Source organism: Stegodyphus dumicola, chromosome 5, assembly GCF_044657685.1.
Source record: "Stegodyphus dumicola isolate Sdum_Otavi_A_Nest chromosome 5, ASM4465768v1".
Classification (NCBI taxonomy): Eukaryota; Metazoa; Arthropoda; class Arachnida; order Araneae; family Eresidae; genus Stegodyphus; species Stegodyphus dumicola.
The window spans coordinates 81254751-81274629 of NC_140772.1; the positions used below are offsets into that span (position 1 = coordinate 81254751).

At 31.0% G+C, this 19879-nt stretch overlaps 1 protein-coding gene across 2 annotated transcripts in view; it reads left to right on the forward strand.

Annotated features, from left to right (window-relative positions):
* LOC118182903 (GTPase-activating Rap/Ran-GAP domain-like protein 3) overlaps positions 1-19879 on the forward strand; it is a 333886-nt gene that overhangs the window by 35059 nt on the left and 278948 nt on the right. For both annotated transcript variants that reach the window (XM_085816800.1, XM_085816801.1), the window contains exon 2: positions 8777-8846. In XM_085816800.1, coding sequence (XP_085672926.1) covers positions 8777-8846 — 70 coding nt within the window. The remainder of the gene's footprint in view (positions 1-8776; positions 8847-19879) is intronic.

The window sequence follows — 19879 nt, forward strand, 5'->3', positions numbered from 1 at the left end:
ATTTTCTTAACTATCCGAACGTCTGGAATCATTCCTTTTATTTAATGTTGTACGGTAACTTCATTAACATGTTATCTCCAGTAAGAGTATATGCATAACGGAAATCGTTAAAATACTTTTTTGTGTTGCGGCGATTCATCTGGTTTTAAAAGGTCCATTAGCTGCTGAAAAGAACTTCCTACAAATGTATCATAAAATGGGTAATTAATTTTTTCATACATGGAAATCAACAGACGTATCTTTAAAAAGAAAAAAAAATTAAAATATATCCAAATAAAGCGATTCTTATTGTTTTAATTTACAGTAAAACTAAATTGTAATTTTCTCTTTCAAACATTTTCCATTAGCTTCAAGAGATAAAAGTATTTTGTAACTTGTGGTGGAATAAGAAGCGTATTTATGGAATGTTATTGGATTAAAAAATCTTATTTTGGTGACGTAAAACTGTTCAGGCAGAAGCCGTCGCTAAACCGTTATGGGATAGAAAAGGGAAATAACCAAATTAAAATGGAAAGCTGTGGGACAATTGTAGATGAAAGTTTTATATATACATAATTTTAATTTGCAGAACTTTCCATTTTAATATGGAGAACTGAGTGTACTTTTATTATATATTTATATATGCAAGCATTGAAAATTTTTTAATTAAAGTAATATAGCATAATGTAATAAGTTCTACAGTATGCTGCGACATTGCTGCGCGACGTAAAGAATATATATTAATTTTATTGAATTGTTTTTGTTTCAATTTTAAAATGTTTTGGTTTTAATTTTCATATGCATATTTTCTGTTCGAGGATTGGCCCCATTTCATGATCTAAGTTTGACGTAATAATTATCTCTTGTATATATATATTATAAGGCATTTCTCCCGCCTTTCTAGAATGCCTTTGCGGTGTGGTGGTCTGCACTCTGGGTGCGTATTCCAGAGCTCCGCGGTTCGATTCCCCGCGAAGGTGTTGTTCATTTTTCAATCTCTCTTCCTTCCAAAAAAAATCCTAATATCTCTCCAATATATAAGCACCATCATCATTAAAATGAAATTGCAATTATATCTATATAAGCAGGTTCGTATAATTTTAAAATTAGCAGTTACTATACGTTTACGGATTTAGAAATGTGTTTCTCAAACCTGAAAGGTATGGCATCATAAAACCTGATATAGTGCCGTTTAGAATAGCAAAGTAAAACGAAAGAAAATGAAATTTCTGTGATATCATTTCATTTTAATTAACGCTATGTGGAGATATGTGATCACATTTATTTTTAAAAAGTTTTAATTATTCCAATCTTACCTGTGCATATATTTATTTCATTTGGCCGCTTATTGCGCGCGCAGCTTGCTACAGCTGTGATAACAATCTATATTTTTCCAGGATACGAAATCTGCAAGCCGGTGACAATAAACTAAATAATTAAATAGCCTTTTTCTCAAAATATTTACATACAACATAAGCTCATAAAAATTGCTTAGTCCTAATACAATTCACACTTTTACGGACTGCCGCTTTTTCTGTATTATTTTTGTATGTCTGAAAATTCTCCAATAGAATATTTTATGTAATAAGCACTGGAATAGCGTTCTTAAAAATGATAATAAGACTTAAAATAAACGTTTTTTGAGGTTATTTATTCAAAAATGCGATTTTTATGATTATAAAAAATCATTTTTAAATGAGTCATTTATTGACTTATAAAAATGATTTTATTATATAAGTCATTTATTGACTTATATAATAAAACAAGATGAAAGATGAAGAGATTATTTAAAAAGAATTAATATTTGAAGTATATTCTCAACTAGTGTTTAATCGAAATGCTTAATTTCTCTTACAAATCAGAATATTGTCTGAAGTAATAAGGTTAAAATTCGAAGCATAAACGCTCAAAAAGTACATTCTCAAAGCTTCAAAATATGAGCTTTTAAAACTAGGTAGTAGAGGACTTAAAAATATTTTCTGAGAAAAAGTAGCTTAGAACTTATAATTTTTTATCAAAACAATTTTACAGGTAATTACGTCCTTTAAAATTCTTGAAACTATTTTTAACTTCATCTTTTCATCTCAATAATGAAGTTAAACAAATCCTTTCCAGAATCTTTCCAAAAATGCTTTTCTTCACATTGCTAATAATTTTATGTGTAGTTTCCTTTATTTTATAGAAATGAATTATTCAAAAGCAATTTGTTTTGTGTTTGCTTTACATTTTTATGAATTTTTTCAAAATTTATGATGCTTTGAATGTTTAATATTTATTTTTGTAGTCTCCTGAAATCTCCACTATGCAAACATTTCTTTCTTTACTTTAGAAGACTAAGAAATTTATAGAATTTTTTTCATCTTGTTTCGAGGCATCAGTTCGTTTTGCTTATTTCTTGTGTGGATAAATTATTAAATAATAAGTAAATTAAAATATATTGAAATAAATATATGAAATTTTAGGCCGCTTAAGCATGTTATGCCGCTTAATTTCATCGCGGTTAAAGTTTTTATTCGAGTTCTGTTATTGAATTGCTTAAGTCCCGCCCATTTGCAAACGAAAATGTGGAAAATATTTTACTTACTGTGACCAACAATTCCGTTAATATGGTAAAACTATTACAGAATACATTTTTAAAACTGTTCGGGAATAAATCACTAAACAGCTTGGTTTTGTGTTTAGTCAGTCATTCCAAATTATGAACTTCTTTAGGATTAAATAGCAAAAACTGGGAAAAAAATCTGAATATCCCTCTCCTTTTAAAAAAATTCTCAGAAATGTTTTACGGTAAATTAATGTTGCTTTCATACCTAATTCTAAATTTTATTTTGGCAAGTTCTTTTCGAATCAGGGATGCCCTCTTAATATTAAAATTGGGGTTACAGCCCCGATTAAATATTTTCCATAACATAATGAACATTAATTCAGAAGTCAAACAACAAAAATCAGCGTTATATTTACAAAATTTTCACAGGACTAGTTTCAATGGTTTTACCGAACCACATCTTCAGCTACAAAACCGCAAATGAACAAGATAGGAAATAATGATTAGATAAGATAAGAAAACCTGGACAAGAATAAGCAAGTGGCGCCATCTGTTGGTGAAACCAGAACTAAAACATAATTTCTTTAAAGGCCGAAGGCAAATTTGGATTGGAATTAGGATCGTTAACTAGAACAGAAAGATTTTTATGAATGTGACATTCTTTTATGAATGTGACATTTCACGTTTTTGTTGTTTGACTTCAGAATTAATATTTATTCGGCGTGTTATTGTGTCTTAATAATGAACATTTTTGGAGTCATTAGGCGTTTTTCAAGCAGGGGACGTGAAAATGATTGCCAGGACCCGAATCGTGGACTTCTCGAATGCGCGTCGAGTATGCTCCCAATTACACCACGAAGGCCCGCAGAAAGGAGGCAGAAAATACCTTCTATACTCCCCCCTTTTAAAGGTCGACTCGGAATTAAAGCACCTAATCACCAAATCCTGATGGTGACGTTCGGACGCCAATGTGGAGTCATTCTGTTTTCTTATACTGGAGACAGGAAAAATGTGCGGTGCCTTCGCCGGGACCCGAACCCTGGACCTCTCGAATACGCGTCAAATATGCATCCAATTGTATCACGAAATCACGTGGAAGGGAGGGATAAAATACCTTATACATTAAATATGTTATGAACGGTTCATAAACAAACCTTTGAATTATATTAATTAAAGTGGTGAGAAAACGCCTGTGTACATAATATATATTTATATTAAATTAGTTAGTTCCATTATTATTTTAAAAGAGTTTTTTCCTCATTATTTATGTTAACGTCGGCTCCCAGTGTATTTCAGTGTACTGTTAGAGTAGGTTCTTGTCAATATCATTTATCATTATGCTGCAAGCAAAACATTTCCTTCTTAATTCTACTTCAAACTTCTATTATATTCCATTATTTGATTTTTTATGATATTTATATTTACTTTATATTTAACAGTTATAGCTCTCATATTACTGTGTCTATTTATGAAGAACGTCTTCTCCGATAAATAAATTTAGGATATTCTGAATTCATTCTTGATGTTACAGTATAATCGTTATGCTCGAATTTCTTTCCAAATGTCATGAGCAAGTAGTTTGTTAATATTAACTAGATATTATCACGTATTTCATTGCCGGTATCATCGTTAAGTTGTAAAACACTATTTAAACGTTACAATGGCAATATAAACATATTTTTTAACGTATGTTTATAGTGCTTCTATTATCACTGTTAAAATATCTCAGAAGGCTTTTAATAAATTATCTAAACAACATCTACTAGCCATACTTTCTTACAGGCATAATGATGTCAAATAATGAAAATTTCGTCGCTCATTGATGCAAATGTTGCAAGGTTAAATACCTTATTAGTTGTTTACTAACTAAATTAAACTTCGTTTGCTTCGACGAATTTTCGTGTTTGCGCTGAGTCTAAACTTCAAGAACACGGGCAACAGTTAAACCAACTAAAAGATTTATTACAAAAAAACTATGAATTGTAGTTTTTAGTTAAAAATAAAATATATCAATTATTAACCTCCACTAATTTAAGAGTTTCGGAACTCAAGTCCAGTGGTACCACGGTATATGCCATTAATCCGTTCCAAATCCTTGGACGTATACCAAACGAAAATTTGCACTAAGAAATAAAGGGAAAATAAATAATCCGTTCTTTTAAAAAATCCTTAATAATAATAATAATAACAATAATAATAATAATAATAATAATAATAATAATAATAATAATACAAAGTTAATTGCAGTGGGTAAAATATATGTTATACCTAAATGAAGCAAGGCGTAGCATTGTCTCCAAAAACAAGTAAACAACGCGAGTAGTAGTGACTCATTGAAGCCGAATCGTATTCCAGACAAATATCGCGGTTACCAAACAAAATTTTTCGCGTCCAAACATGACGGATACCAAATTGGACGCATTTCAAAACGGATGTATACAAAGGTACCTCTGTATTTAAATAATTATATAACTCCAGGTAACGGGGATTATGAGCATGCATGTTAACAAATAGAAAAATCAGTCACTAAACAGACATATCTATTTCAGGTTGCTTTCTGTGCAGTCTCAATTTAATTTGCATTTTGATGAGAACTGACGGAAAAAACAGAAGGTACAAAAAAGAATTAGCATAAAACCTAACAGGATATCTAAGCAAACTTTGCAAAATGATATTGTTATAAATAATAAATATTGGTAAAAAAGTCAAATTCTGGATAATAATCGTTTGCTAGAAAACCAACCAACCAGCCAAGCAGACTATAACATTGCAAACAATACCAAACCTTCAAGGGGACGCTTCAGTGCTATATTCCTCATTCCTTAATGTAATAGTTCGTTGTTTTGATTTGCATTCCCCATTTAGTTTACACCAACCGTTTCGAATTACCTTGTAATAATTATTCTAATGATTGTTTACAAACTTATGAATTATTGTAGGCAGATCATAGTAATTTCCCAAAACGAAAACTATGCGAAGAGGCAATGGTTAATTTTTCTACGATTTAACTTGACTTTTTCAAGATCGTTTATCGTGTATCATTTTTCGTTGGGTTTCGTTGTATCATTTTTATATGCTCTTGATGTTCTTTATAGTCTTTTCATTCTATAAAATACCAATTTGTAGAATAAGCTAATATAAAGTTTATAGAATAAGCATATGTAAAAAGCTAGTTTTGCTTTTGGTGTAATTATTTCATTAACCTTTGGCACAGTGTCATTGGTTTAGTTTTCTGTATTCGAGTGAAACACGTTAGCATATATCAATCTTACATTAGTGTCAGGTTTATAGAAAACTATCGATTTCGAGGAGGTCAGGCCACAAGGTCCGTTTTCTTCAAGGCACAAAAGTAAATTGAAATACAATACTTTTGTTTCCGTACATGACAGCCTTCATTTTTGTCAGATTTTCAAGAAATTGGTAATGTTCTAGGAAAGCAAAGCAACCACTCGAGACTAATTTTTACTTAAAAGGCATAGACTTATTCTTCTCATATGTAAAATTTGGTCTTATATTTGACACCACATTATCAATTAACATGTATATATGACTGACGTTCTGAAAGAGATGAGGAATTGTTTTATTGATTCGTGGTTATTAATATTCACATTTTAGAATAAATTTTAAAATACTGAGGCTATATTATACTCATACACTGACTTTGATGCTCGCCATAATTGTATCAGCAATTATAATGACATGATGAAGAATTCTCTAATCTTCAAACTCAACATTTATTTGTTATTTAATTCTTCTATTTTCCGAAATTGTATGCTTCTAAAGTTGAAAAAAAAAAGCTTTCATGCATTAGCCAAGATCAAAATTTATTGGAACTAAATCAAATGTTAGTGTCCTTGGCAAAACAGCTTTTCCGTGTATAATCTGCTTTACAAGCATTCCACAACTCATCTTCTAGTATCAATTTATCCACACGGAATGGCAACAACAATTGCAAGCATAAAATTTCTTCCTGGGATCAGAATCCCCGCCGAATGTAAATCACAGTCCCGTAATTCTCCGTGCACGACGAAGTGAGAGAATAAATATTACCGTCGCGGTAGGTCGAAAATGCTTTATAACTCTACATTTCTTTTTTGGTTCGCATCGTAAAAGCCAGAAGTTGTAAAATAAATCTATTTATTTCTTCACGGTCTTGAAAATGTCTGTCTTCGGCTTAGGCACCTAAAGGTCAAGTGTTGCCTGTTGACAAGAAAATGCAATACTGTTTTAGAGACTTGAGTGCTGCAGTAAATTTGCAGCTTTTCTTTAAATTTTTATTTTATTGCTGCGAAACATTCCTTGTACCCATACTTTTATCTGTAATGATGTATTCCGTAACTGCATTCTGTATTTGGTGCATAATAAGAGCTATCTATGAATTGAATTTAGTTATTGGAATTCAGGATTGGCTAATCAGATTCTGTCGCAGCTATCCTATCACGTATATAAAGTATGTTATATTAATACAAGATTAAATAGCCGAAATTTTCTCCGTTTTGTGTAGTATATTAAAAGAGAGGAACTGAATTAAACTGAAATTACAATTAAGAATTTAAAAAGTTGAGTACATGAAGTTTATGCCACATAAGATATGCGAATTATCCAGAGTCTGCCAAATAAATCTTGGAATTTTTGGCAAATTTTAATCTTGGATTTTACCTTATAATTAAACTTTAAACCGTGATTAGAAACCTATTTATTAAGCTGGAGCTGCATGGATATTTTCTGATTATCACTCAATAGATTCACACAGAAGCAACCAAAAAAGTGAATTATTTTACTCTAAAGTAGTCATTAGACATTAGGTTGTATCGATGGTGGATCATAAAAAAGCGCAATGCCCTGGCCAGGACTCGAGTTCTGGACCTCTCGAATAAGTGTCGTGTATGCGTCCAGTTACACACCGAAGGCATGCGGAAAAGAGAGAAAATACCTCATATATATTTCCTTTTGGATATTAGGGGACCATTTGCTAAATCCTGGTGCTGACGAATTATGGTTCACCACCTTTTAGTTCGGACGTCATTTGCAGAGTCATTAGGTTATATCGAAACTGGAACAGAAAATAAAATGTGTCGGGCCCTCGCCGGGACCCGAACTCTGGACTTTTCGAATACACGCCGAGTATGCATTAAATTACATCAGGAGAACATTCGGAAAAGCGGGGAAAATACCTTATAATCTTTATCATTATAATCTAAACTAAGTAATTAACTTAAACTATTAAATCTAACTAAATTTAGATTTTAGTATTGTTTAAATTTTATAAATAATTCATTTGGATTAACAACAGCTTATGTTCTGAAATGTGCCATATGCTGCCTTTCAGTGAAATTTATTCATGAAATCATAAGCACTTTATTAAAAATACGACTTTGTACTTTCACCCTAACTACAGAGGATAATCCCGTTTAAAAATATCCCATTTTAGTATGATTTTAATGCAAACTGATCACAAGAATAAATGCGCATGAATTTAAAAAAAAGAGTTACTTCACTTTTATTACTAAAATGTGCTTCCACACCTGATCCTTTTCACACGGAAAAATCGCAGCAAATAGTTAGTTTTAAGTCAAGCTGTCTACAACATGATAGAACAGAAGGAAACAACACTTTGAATTCAGACTATTCAGAGTTTGAGCTCAGACTTACGGAAGACGTGGCAGTTTGAATTCAGATTGTTTCGAAGTCTAAATTCAGACTTAAGTAAGTTTGAATTCAGATTTGCGCGAGAATGTGCAGTTAGAATTCAGACTGTCCAAAATGTTGATGTTTTAAACGTCTGAATAAAATACTTTATCTTTTAAGAGTCCTGGTAGAACGTCTAGCAAAGTAACATTTACCTTGTGGCTTGGGATTTAAATTTCATGTTTACTCAGAAACAGAAACAGAATCCGTGCCTTCTCGTATCTTATGTAACGTTTAATTCACGTCGAAATTGTCGCTGGTTTAATATTACCTGACTGCCTACGAAACAAAGAACGGTAACGTTTCCTTCAGACGACACCATTTTGTATTTTACTAAACGACGCTGAGCGCACACCCAAACGGCGTTCTAATAAATCGTCTTTAAACTAATAGCGCACATTCGTAATGTCAGCTTCGGAATTTTGACGATTTTATTTTACATAGCATACGTTTGAACATGACATACTGTACTTTTATGTTTTTTATTTTTGTTCTTTTTGAAATATTATGTTAGATTTTTTTTATATTTTATTGAACGCTAATTAATTCTTTTATTTATTTCAGCTCTTCAACTACAGACCTCGCAGCTCGACGTGGAGTGTTCAGCAGGAGAAGATATGGATCCGTCGAAATGGTAATTTTTCTATCACTGATTTATCTTTAATTATTTATTCTAAAACTGTAAATATTTTAGTGATGAACTGGGTGCATTACAGTGTTTTATAATAAATTAACTAAAATAACGGGAATGATGATAATACGTATTATATAAATAACAAAGAAAACTATACGTTTCATTGCTATTTGTATAGTCCGATTAACGAATATGAATGTATACAAATCAGGGATTTCAACTGGATTTGGTATTGACCCCTGGGTTGACGAAATTTTAAAGGGGTTTAGTAATGATCAAGTGGTCGACAGCCGAATATGCACCGGGTATTGATTGCTGTAATCAAGATTCCATTGATTACAAAAACAATTATTAATAAAATGGATAATTAAATGTTTATTGATGAAAAGCTGTATCATGTAATAAGGCTGGCGTATTTAATTATGGCAAAGCACACTGGGGCTATCTGCCTAGGGATGCCTTCGTGAAGGACTTTCTAAGGGAAAGTGGCTCGTATACACGTTACACATGGGGAAAACCACGAAAGCACCCATGCAACCAGCCCGTTCGTGGGATTCAAACCTCGGACCTAACAACCAGTGTTCAGCGACTTTACCGCTCAGCCGCTGGTGGGTTCCACGTAATAAGGAAGAAATCACATAAAATAAGTAAAAGAAAAATAATATGCTAAAGTTATTTAATATATTTTTAAAATCTAAAATACTTTTTTAAATATAGAAATGTTTTATGCAATAAGTTTCATGTTCGAAGTGTAAATCGCAAGAACACAACAAAACACAATAAAAAAGTACCAATTAAGAAAAACTAAAATAAACCAGAAAGAGGCAGAACATTTTTTTAGAAAAATTATGTCAATACATCAGACACAAACGTCACATTAATTAAAATCAAATTTTGTGCAGTTAGAATCTGTGATTTTGTGTCTAAGAATATGCTTATATTTAAAAAATTAAAAATAATAATAATACAAAAAATAATTAAACATAAATTTAACAAACCATTTTTTTCTAAGCGTTTGTTCACATCCTGATTGTCGTTTTTATTTTATTTATGAGCAATTATTTGTTTTATTAATATGTTGTAGAAAAATGTAAGAAGGTCGATGAAGAAACCAATGTTTTAATAAAGGTCTATACAAAAGCAAAAAGCGGGGGGAAAGAACCTTGTAATCACCTAGGAATTCCTGAGGTAAATAAAAGTAACTAACACAACGTATGTTTAATTAATTTTTGTTTAATGATTACATAGAACATAATTGGATTCTTTGCATGCAATGCTATGGCCACAGTGTAATTTGTAACTCTGATAGGTGACGTTGAAGACACTTGAAAACACTAATAAAGCTCAAAATCTTTCTTATTAAAGATATAAGTCGGTAAAAAATTAGTACAGATACATTTATGTGTTGATTATTATTGTAATTCTTTTCATATGAAATGTCTTCTTTTGGTAATGTTATACAGGATATTGATCATAAACCAAATGTAGAAAAAAATTAAAAAGTGCACTTGCTGGATTTGGATGTATTACTTCTTTAATAAGTATCATGCTAGCATACATTTTATGCTCATCCATGTGAATTAGTTTTCTTAATCAACTGTTTATTAGATGTTGAAATTCATACATAAACCTTGTATAATTATTTTATTTCGAACACTTGTTCTTATTTTTTTAATACAGTGAAAACAATTTTAGGCTTCTATTTTATTTTTTCCTTCTATTCTTCACATAAAAACTCTTTTTTGAAAGGTATAAAATTGTATTTGCTACATTTTTATTTCAGAATTAATTATAGCCGCTAACTTTTCATAACAGCTTTTTAATAAATTTTATCAGCTAAAATGACGGTGAATTTTTTAGTTTCAGTACTTTTCTCTATTTTCAATAATAGTGCAAATGCTCTTTCTTCTTTTGATTAATAAAAGTAAAACGTTTCTCACACGAATGCATAGATATTTTATACGCGTTCTTGATGTGTAAAACCAGTTAGGTAATAAGAAAAAAAAATTAAAAATCATAAATTAAAATTGGAAAGATTCAAAGGTATGGAATATTTTATTGAAATCTAATTTAACAACGTAAGGAGTGTTTGATGGTTAATTTAGCTAAAGAAAAAGAGAAACTGTCCTTAAAATAATTAGCAAAAAGAAAGTTTGGGTAATGAAAATATAGAGGGCAATACTGACCGATGTGCAAATGTAGGTTTTTTTTTATACATTTATCTTAAAATGTATTCTTCCCGCCTTAATTAGCATGCTTTCGTAGTGTAGTGGTCAGCATGCTCGGCGTGAATTCGAGAAGCCCCCGTGAAGGGAAAACCTCGGGAATTTCTAATTCTAGTCTCGGCGAAGGCCTTGCTCATTTTTCCTTTCTCCTGCTTCCGAAATAACCTAATGTCTGAACAGTGGCCCCCGAACTAAAAGGGTGGTGGATGATGATTCTTCACCCCCAGGATTTCGCGATTGGGTCTCCTAATCCCCAGTCGCTCTTTAAAAGGGGGAGTATATAAGATATTTCTCCCGCCTTCTTAACATGGCTTCGTAGTGTAGTAGTCAGCACGCTCGGCGCATATTCGAGAGGCCTGGTTCCGAGTCCCGGCGATGGCGTTGCTCATTTTTCATCTCTCCTGCTTCCGAAATAACCTAATGTCTCTCCAATCTTTTTAATAATATTAACATATATTATTAAAACTCATCATGCATTCTATAAAGGATTTATACCAAATCAGAATTCTTGTTTCATTGCTAGCGTCATTGGTCATGCATTTGTTTTTTGTAATACATAGCACGTTCCATAATGTTTCAAAATTATAAGGCAAGAAAATATTTTCTGTAATTTATGAAAATTACCGTCCATTTCAGGCATATATTAACATCAAATGGTTTAGAAATCTGTCACCATGACAGAAGTGCAGTTTTCCTTTGATCGATACGAAGGCCTCTTCATACAATTATTTGGACAAATTTGTCATATTTGTTTTTCTTTCCATATTTTAGAAAGTTAAGAATTCATTTTTGTATGCTAAAAAGCACGCACTTATTTCGTAATTAATGTACTTTAATCATTAATCTGAATAAATTTTTTGTAAAAATTATGATACAGCAGCATACTCAAATTTCAGGTCACGACGGTTTTTAATGTTTTCATTTCAAATATTTTATGGACAGGTCTAAATTTGAAAAGCAGTTTCGTAATATATAAACCTAAGTCTGAAGGGAAATTTTGTGATGTTCTTAAGCAGAAAATGAAACGATTCGGGAAGCGTAACGTCTTCGAGGCACTTCCTTTGTGCCTTCGCACACATTTTCGTCGACGTCCTTTCACTACCGTTCTTCCTCTCCTTTGAAGGTTTCTGAATCTCTTTTGCAATTTTTTCAATAGATTTGCGAACGTAAAGCTCTATTCAGACTATTTCAGAATAGCGCGTACAAAATATACATAAAATTGTATTCGTATTTTTTCTAAAGAATTTCATAAGATCTAAATATTTTATGGAATATTATAGAATGCAAGAATCTATAAGATTTCATCAGAACTGAACATGACTGTGTTACGAAATATATATCATATATATCTTTGCATTAATACTTGGAATAGAAGAAAAAATAACTGTAGAAAAATATGCATGAAAATAAAAATAGTACGAACGAATGAATCGCTTATCCCATCTGTTGCGAATTGTGCCAGATTATATGCTCTTCCCAAAATTCATAAAAGTGATATTCCTTTCCGCCCTATTGTCAAATTTAGGCACTGCCTCGTATCCGTTAGCTAAATATTTAGTTTCTGGATTTTCAACTCTATTAGATAATAATATTTACACCATAAAAATTGAATAGAGTTTGTAAAGAAAGTTAAAAGCATTTCTTCTAGAAATTTACTCATGGTTTCTTTTGATGTAAAATCATTATTCACCAATGTTCCAGTGGAGGGTGCATTAAGATCCCTAGAGACCAGACTTCCTGAATTTCATTTCTCTTGCATCGAAATTCATGAGCTAATTTCCCTCTGTTTGAAACAAACGCATTTTGCTTTCCAAAATAAATATTACAAGCAAACTGAGAGTTTAGCCATGGGAAGTTCCCTCATTCCCATCCTGGCTAATATCTACATGCATTATTATGAATCAAAATTGTTTGAAACTTTCCGGTTAGGTTCCGCTACGTAGACGACACTTTTACCCTGTTTGTAGGTAATAAAGAAGATTCAAATAGAGTTCTTTCAACAATTGATTCCATTGATCTTGCTGTTCAATTCATTTTTGAACTTGAGACTTGCAATTCTCTTTCTGTTTCTCTACATTTTGGTCACACGTAACACATCCAACCTCAGGACTATTTCCGCTTATATTTATTGTGAATGTTAACAAGAAAGTTTATTTAAATCAAATAAAAGAAATATCCAAATCTACCTGCATAATTCTATATAGTATATTTCAAGGTATGCAGTAAAAATTTAGGGCACATATTTCACGTTTAAAAGAATAGTTTGAAACTGAAACAAAAATTAATCTTTTTAAATAATTAATTTTTTTAAACAAATAGTTATAATATGTGCATTTTATCATTCTATTTTTAATTTATTATTAAAGAAACTACGATTTTCATAATGAAACGGAAAACTTAAAAGAAGAGTTGAAAGAATGCTATGTAACTTAAAATAACTAAATTTATAAGCAGCGTTTGTATCAACTTAACAATGTTAGTAAAGTAATTTTTCAAACTATTAATTTTTTTCCAGAAGTTTTTTAAAGTTATCCAGAAAATTTTAAATATAATAGTTTTTTCTCATGTACTTTATTTGAAAATTTATTGTTATATAATATGTATTATTACCCTTAGTACTTATTCAATAACGTATCCTTAATAGTATTTTTGAAACGCGATCAGGTAGTTATCAAAAGATATATGTATTTTAATGTGTATTGTTTCACTCTCCGTTATCAAGCAGTTAATTCTAATTCTTATCTATAGTGTTTTCATCTTGCAGAATCTTCTATCTTGGAAAGGTAGGTATAGTTTTTAACAGAAGAAATTTTTGATCTTATGTTGCGTACTGTGCTAAAATTGTTTACAAGATACTCGTGGTAATGGCCGGAATAATCATGCTTTTAACGGGAACTATTAAGGTTTTAATTTTGGAAACTCTTAAAAATTTCAAATTTGTTATCATTGAAACAGAACACATTTGGAACTTTACATGCGTGAAGTTTATAATATATAATCTTTCGACAGATGATTTTCCAAGATTATGGTGTTTGTATTTCCCATCTTTCAGCTATATATGAGAAAAAGGGAAGTGTAAAACTTTTACGTGATTATGTTTCCTTTGCGGGTATTTATGCGGCTCATGAAAGATAATCTTAAATGAAGATGAATTATTTAATTATATTCTGCCGGAATATAATTCTATCTATAGCTTATGTTTCATTTGAACTGTTATTTAAATTATACTTTACAGTTTTTAAACTTCGTTTCTTGAATTATGTCCATACCTGAGCTTTTATCAAAATGTTAAAGCATGTTGAAACATTCTAAGTAGATCATTAAGTCCTATTTTTCATTTCGGAAACTTTTAACCATCCCTTAAAACTTTTTCCGTTTACGATGCATGTTAACAAAAATACAATCAAAAATATAGGCTAAACTTTTGTTTAATTAATATAATCAAATAGGATGTGAATGATATCTCCATTTGAAGTCAAAGCTGAGTTGCATTGCTGTCGCGGAGCATAAACATTTTTAGAAAAATTTAGAAAATATACTTTCTTAGAAAAAAGAAATTTATTGACGTACATGTTTACGTTTTATTATAAATAAGGCTTTCTAGAAAACGTTATCGCCTAAATTCTGTCGAAATGAAAATGGTTATTTCAGTCTTTTTATTCCTTAGGCCCCTTTTATGAGTCAGAATCAAAAATTTATTTTCCCTTTCTCCCTATTTTCTGAAAATATTTTTTTTATTTCATGCAATGAAACAGGAAGATTTTTAAAATAGAATATATTTTATTATAAAATGCAAATAAAATGTATTTAATGTTTCTTAAATAATTTTTACATATTAGAAATGCGGTAGTTTCTCAAAAACTCGCTCTATGTTGACTTTTAAATGTTACATTTTCCACTGGGTTTAAATAAATGAATGCAAAAATCATTAAAATTAAGAAAATATCGTAATTTTTGCATCGACGGAGAATATCAAAGTTCATGCTTAAAAGAAGAAAGCCATGTTTAGAGAAGGGAAAACATTAAAAAAATAATATTGAAGTTCTATTTAATGTGACTAGGAAGCAAATATTATTTTGAATAATTATGAGTAACTTCTTACGAGTGTATATGGCGCTATTTTATCTTCACAACCACATTGCTCTATCTGTCTCTCTCTGTTTGCCTATTTTCTCCTAAAATTTTAACATCGAGCTTATTTTCATTTTCTTTTACTGCAATTATGAGTATAAAATTATATTTTATTCATGAATGTTAACCCAATCCCAGAGAAATATCTCTTGTCATTTAATTTGCATATTTTATGAAGGCTAACAACTATCTTTAAAAATCAGCATGGATAAAATTTCCACTTTTTTCAGGAAGCTTTAAAAGAAAAAAAATGGATAAAGAACAAAGAAAGCAGTTAAATAAAATGGCTCGAGAGGACTGTTTTAATGATCTCATTTTGATTCCCCCACCCACTGAATCTGAGATTTGCCATTTATGCATAAAGAAACTGACACTGCACGTAGATTTAGATTCGTAGATTAGATTAGAGAAGAGGTTTTCGGGACGCTTTAAGATCACTTAATCTATGAAAGTTTCAGAAAGTTAAAATGCGTAATAACATGGAAAATTCTATCTGATCAAGTTTGGTATCAAAAAAAGTCCTAGATTCTTCATGGATTTCATGAGTGAAAGAAAAAGTTTTCAATTAAAAGTGCGTATTGGTTAAAGTCCTTAAATTCGTCAATATATTAAACATTTTCTCAGACTGTTTTCAACTCGCGATTGCACGAAATCCTTTTAATCAATTCGTATTTTGTCCCATGTTCATTTATCTATATTTTCATTATTCTCAATACGTTAAAGACGGTTGTATTATTATAATGGATGTAAATCCTTCTAGAAAGGAAGAAAAATCACCTTTGCGTGCTTACACGTTTGTAACAGATTGAGTACAAATAGGGTTAATGAAATTTATTTTATCGAAAGAAATACTTCAAAGTTCTGGAACTTTCCACAAATACAGGTACACTTCTTCACTGTATCACACACCACAGTCAGTAGTGACACTTAAAACTACTAAGAGCGTTAAACACCACGCAATGCAAGCACAGCTAAAGAACGAAGCTGAACTGGATCTACTGGTACTCATATCTCACGTTGAGCTAACAGCTAACACCAATAACTGAGAGCAGACGCTGTCACCGGCCTTACATAGTTTTCACCCGGTCGCCGAGATACTTCTAGTAATTCTTGCTTCTTGAAATTACTGAAAGGTAGAATGAGGGTCGAATAACGGTTGCGGCTAATACAGTAATCAATTACACTTATTCAATTACAATACTGATGACAGTGATACAGGGAGTGGAACTGTTGCTAAATGGTCGGCAAATTTGGCGACTTTTGGCGATTCCTCTTCAAATAATTTGGCGATGAATATTAGTCACCAAAACTGTTGCTAGCTTGGCGATGTGTCGCCAAATAACCGAGTTTCCCAGTAACTCAATATTAAACAAACTTGCCCCTGTATTCTTACTTTTCTGGCATAGCTTCTCTCCCTCTCGATTTTTCATGCTGCATTACACAGATGCAAGATTAAATCACAGCAATATCACATATAAGGTCACTAAATTTACCTATATTTGTACAAAATTCGTAACAAGACTTTTTAAAAATTAATTTTAAAATCAAATTTTAATATTGGTCATAGGCAGTATTCTCAAAATTGTATACGTTCATTAAAGGTAATATAATTTTTTTGATTCATGTTATTGAATCTAAAACTCATTCTTAATAGCATACTGATTTCTTTTATAATACATTTATTAGAGTTTGTAAGCGTTTTATTGTAAAAAAAAATCAATTTAAATGAACTTCACATAATGATGAAAACGATAAATAAATATTTTCAGCCCTTTTTGTATGGTTTTAAATTTTTGCTGTATTTAATTTAAAAATATGTTTTTAGGCTCAAACTTCGCGAACTACTCGAACCGAATTTTGTTGAATAGCAGGCCTAATTAAATTTTGACGATTTTTTTCTTGCTTTGCTGTACAGCTGTTATAATCGGATTTCAGTCTGATAACGGGAGGAAAAAAATAAATAAAAATAAAACTGCTTAAATTTAAAGCAAGGATGAGAGAAAAACGGTGAATGCGGCTAAAGCTTAAAAGAAGGATTTTTTTCGTCTTTAAAAGAAACTTTTAAATATAAACAGGAAAAGGAAATGTTTAGCCGAAAATAATTACGAATAAGGGAAACTTTCCGTACGAAAAAATTTAACGCCACTTTCTTTGTTTTGTGTAATCATTTTTAGTTGGAATTTTTTTCTTTTGATATGCTTTAAGAACAACTCCCAACAGGACTTTTCGCAAGGTTTTTTTTCCTTTATGAAAGATAAAATTTGTCATTAATTTTCTAATTCTAAAAGCAGATGACAACTGTAATAGAAATGGAAATTTTTATTATTCTTCCCCCCCACTAAGCTGTAAGAATTCATTTATTTGTAAAATCTTTTCGAAGAAAGAATTAATTAATTAAGTTTTAAATTTTTCTTCAGTATTCTTTCCATGTTGGTATTATTTGTCTTAATATGATTACAAATGGTATATTTGGCATTTTGTAATGCAGGCTAATATCGTGGTTATATCAAATCCATAATTCTCATTCGAAAGCCACAGAGAGTTGACCAAGTTGCCGCAGTAGTAATTAGCAAAGGCTAAAAAAAGTAAACCAAATTACTGTAGCTCGTATTAAAAACCAAAGAATTGTTAAAAGCACTATTATAGCATACGTGACAGAAGTTATTATAAACGCTGTCATACCAAAGTACGTATTCTTAAATCACAGATGTGTAAAATGGAACTAGATATAAGAACGTCGCCAAACTTATTTAAAATTTTGTAAGCATCAGAAATGCTGTTTATTTTTTAAAACTGTTCATTTATTTATGCGGGTGTTCAAATTCTTGCCTCCCTTATTAAAAGTTACATTCTTTTAAATGTAGCGGTATAGGATATATTTTAAATTGTAACTTTTCATGTGGAAAACTAACCATCTGATGTTCCACAGTACTGCAAATAACTCACTTGCACTCATTAAATACACGTAACTCATTTTGAAGACAGTGCGATATAGATCAACAAGCCATCAGAGCATTTCATGTTAGTATTTTCAGATTAAGAACTTACATATTTTCTAAAAGCAAGCGGCTTGACAAACATTTCTAAAAGTGGAACCAGTCTCATGAAGCCATGAAGAGAGTTTCGTGCATAGCCCATGAACACCAACAGGTCACGTTGGTGAATCGCTCATGATTTGTAATCTCACGCAAGAATAATTGCAGGAATATCTTTGCCTCCCGTGTAATGTTCAGTAACGAAATGCCAGAATGTGCAATAGAAACTTGATTCAACAAAATTAAACATCTTCTGGGGTGCTTTCTCCCAAATTTTGGGCGACACTGAGCAGAAGACATGCTGTCTCTTGTGTGATGTTAAGGTTGAGATCAAGCGACAGGTGCAAAATTGCACTCATTGCCACGATATTATTCGTTTATTTGCTCTGAATATGTCAGACAAAGGCGATATCTCAGGAACATTATTTCTACTTCCTTCTTTTTATATTAAATTAACTTTTGAATTCCTTAATTTGCTCTTTAAAGTTTTTTAGTTAATTAATGCAGTTGAAATTATATAATTAAATGTATTCCAATTTTTTTTTCTACTGTACTTCATTTTAAGTTTTTTTCTATACTTTTATGTCTGATAACGATTGAGTAACATTGTGATTATAATAGTTTATCTCTATATAAGGTATTTTCTCTCTCTTTTCTGCATGCCTTCGTGGTGTAGCAGTAGCACACTTGGCGGGTATTTGATAGGTCCAGTTTTGAGTTACGGCGAGAGCATTGCTCGGTTTTTCATGTATTCCTGCTTTAAAATAACCTAATAAACTTTATAATGTAATGCAAACAGAAGACAGTAAAATGTTCCTAAATGTGAAAATTATATTGCAAAACTAATTTTGTTTCCGGGCACTTAATAACAAATAGAAAAACTTAAAATCGCCTTTTGAACATCACCAAAAGCATTAAAATGAAAAATTTTCATTTTAAAGTTATTTAGAGTAGGCTGTATATCTTTAGACATCAGCCTGTGGGTTCTTAAACAGAAACTTCGGTTTTATGGCGTGGTTAGAGCCGAAAATATGACGGCAAAAACATCGCGGACGAAAACGTCGCGGAGAAAACAACGCTAGACGAAAACGTCGTGGTACCAAACATCGTGGGAGAAAACATCGCAGTTCTAAAGCATCGTGGTACAAAATATCATGGTCGAAAATAAAACGGTTAAAAAAACTTCGCAGTTTAAAAATATCGTCGTTAAAAATATCATTGTAAAAAATAAAGTACCTATAAATCATCGCATGACGATAACATCGCACACATGCGTTTTTGAAATCCCTTACTGACATACTATGTAACTGACTTTAGTCGTAATTAACAAATCGACATCCAAAAACTTTATTTCAAGCTATACAATAAAATCTTACACGTTTTAAGAATAAACGGAAATAAAACAATATATAAGTTTCTCTAAAACAATATCAGATTAACAAATGTGAAAGAAAATAATTTGATCATTAACTAAGCATTGTTTATAGAAGTAACCTCGTCAGTTATTTATTTTCCTTTTTCTAAGCATTTTTAGACTGTATTTTTCATTAAAAAATTATCAGTAAAACTGTATAAAAAAAGGTTAATTTATGAATGACCGTTGTTAATTAACTATGTAAATTTAAAACTCTATTAATTTATA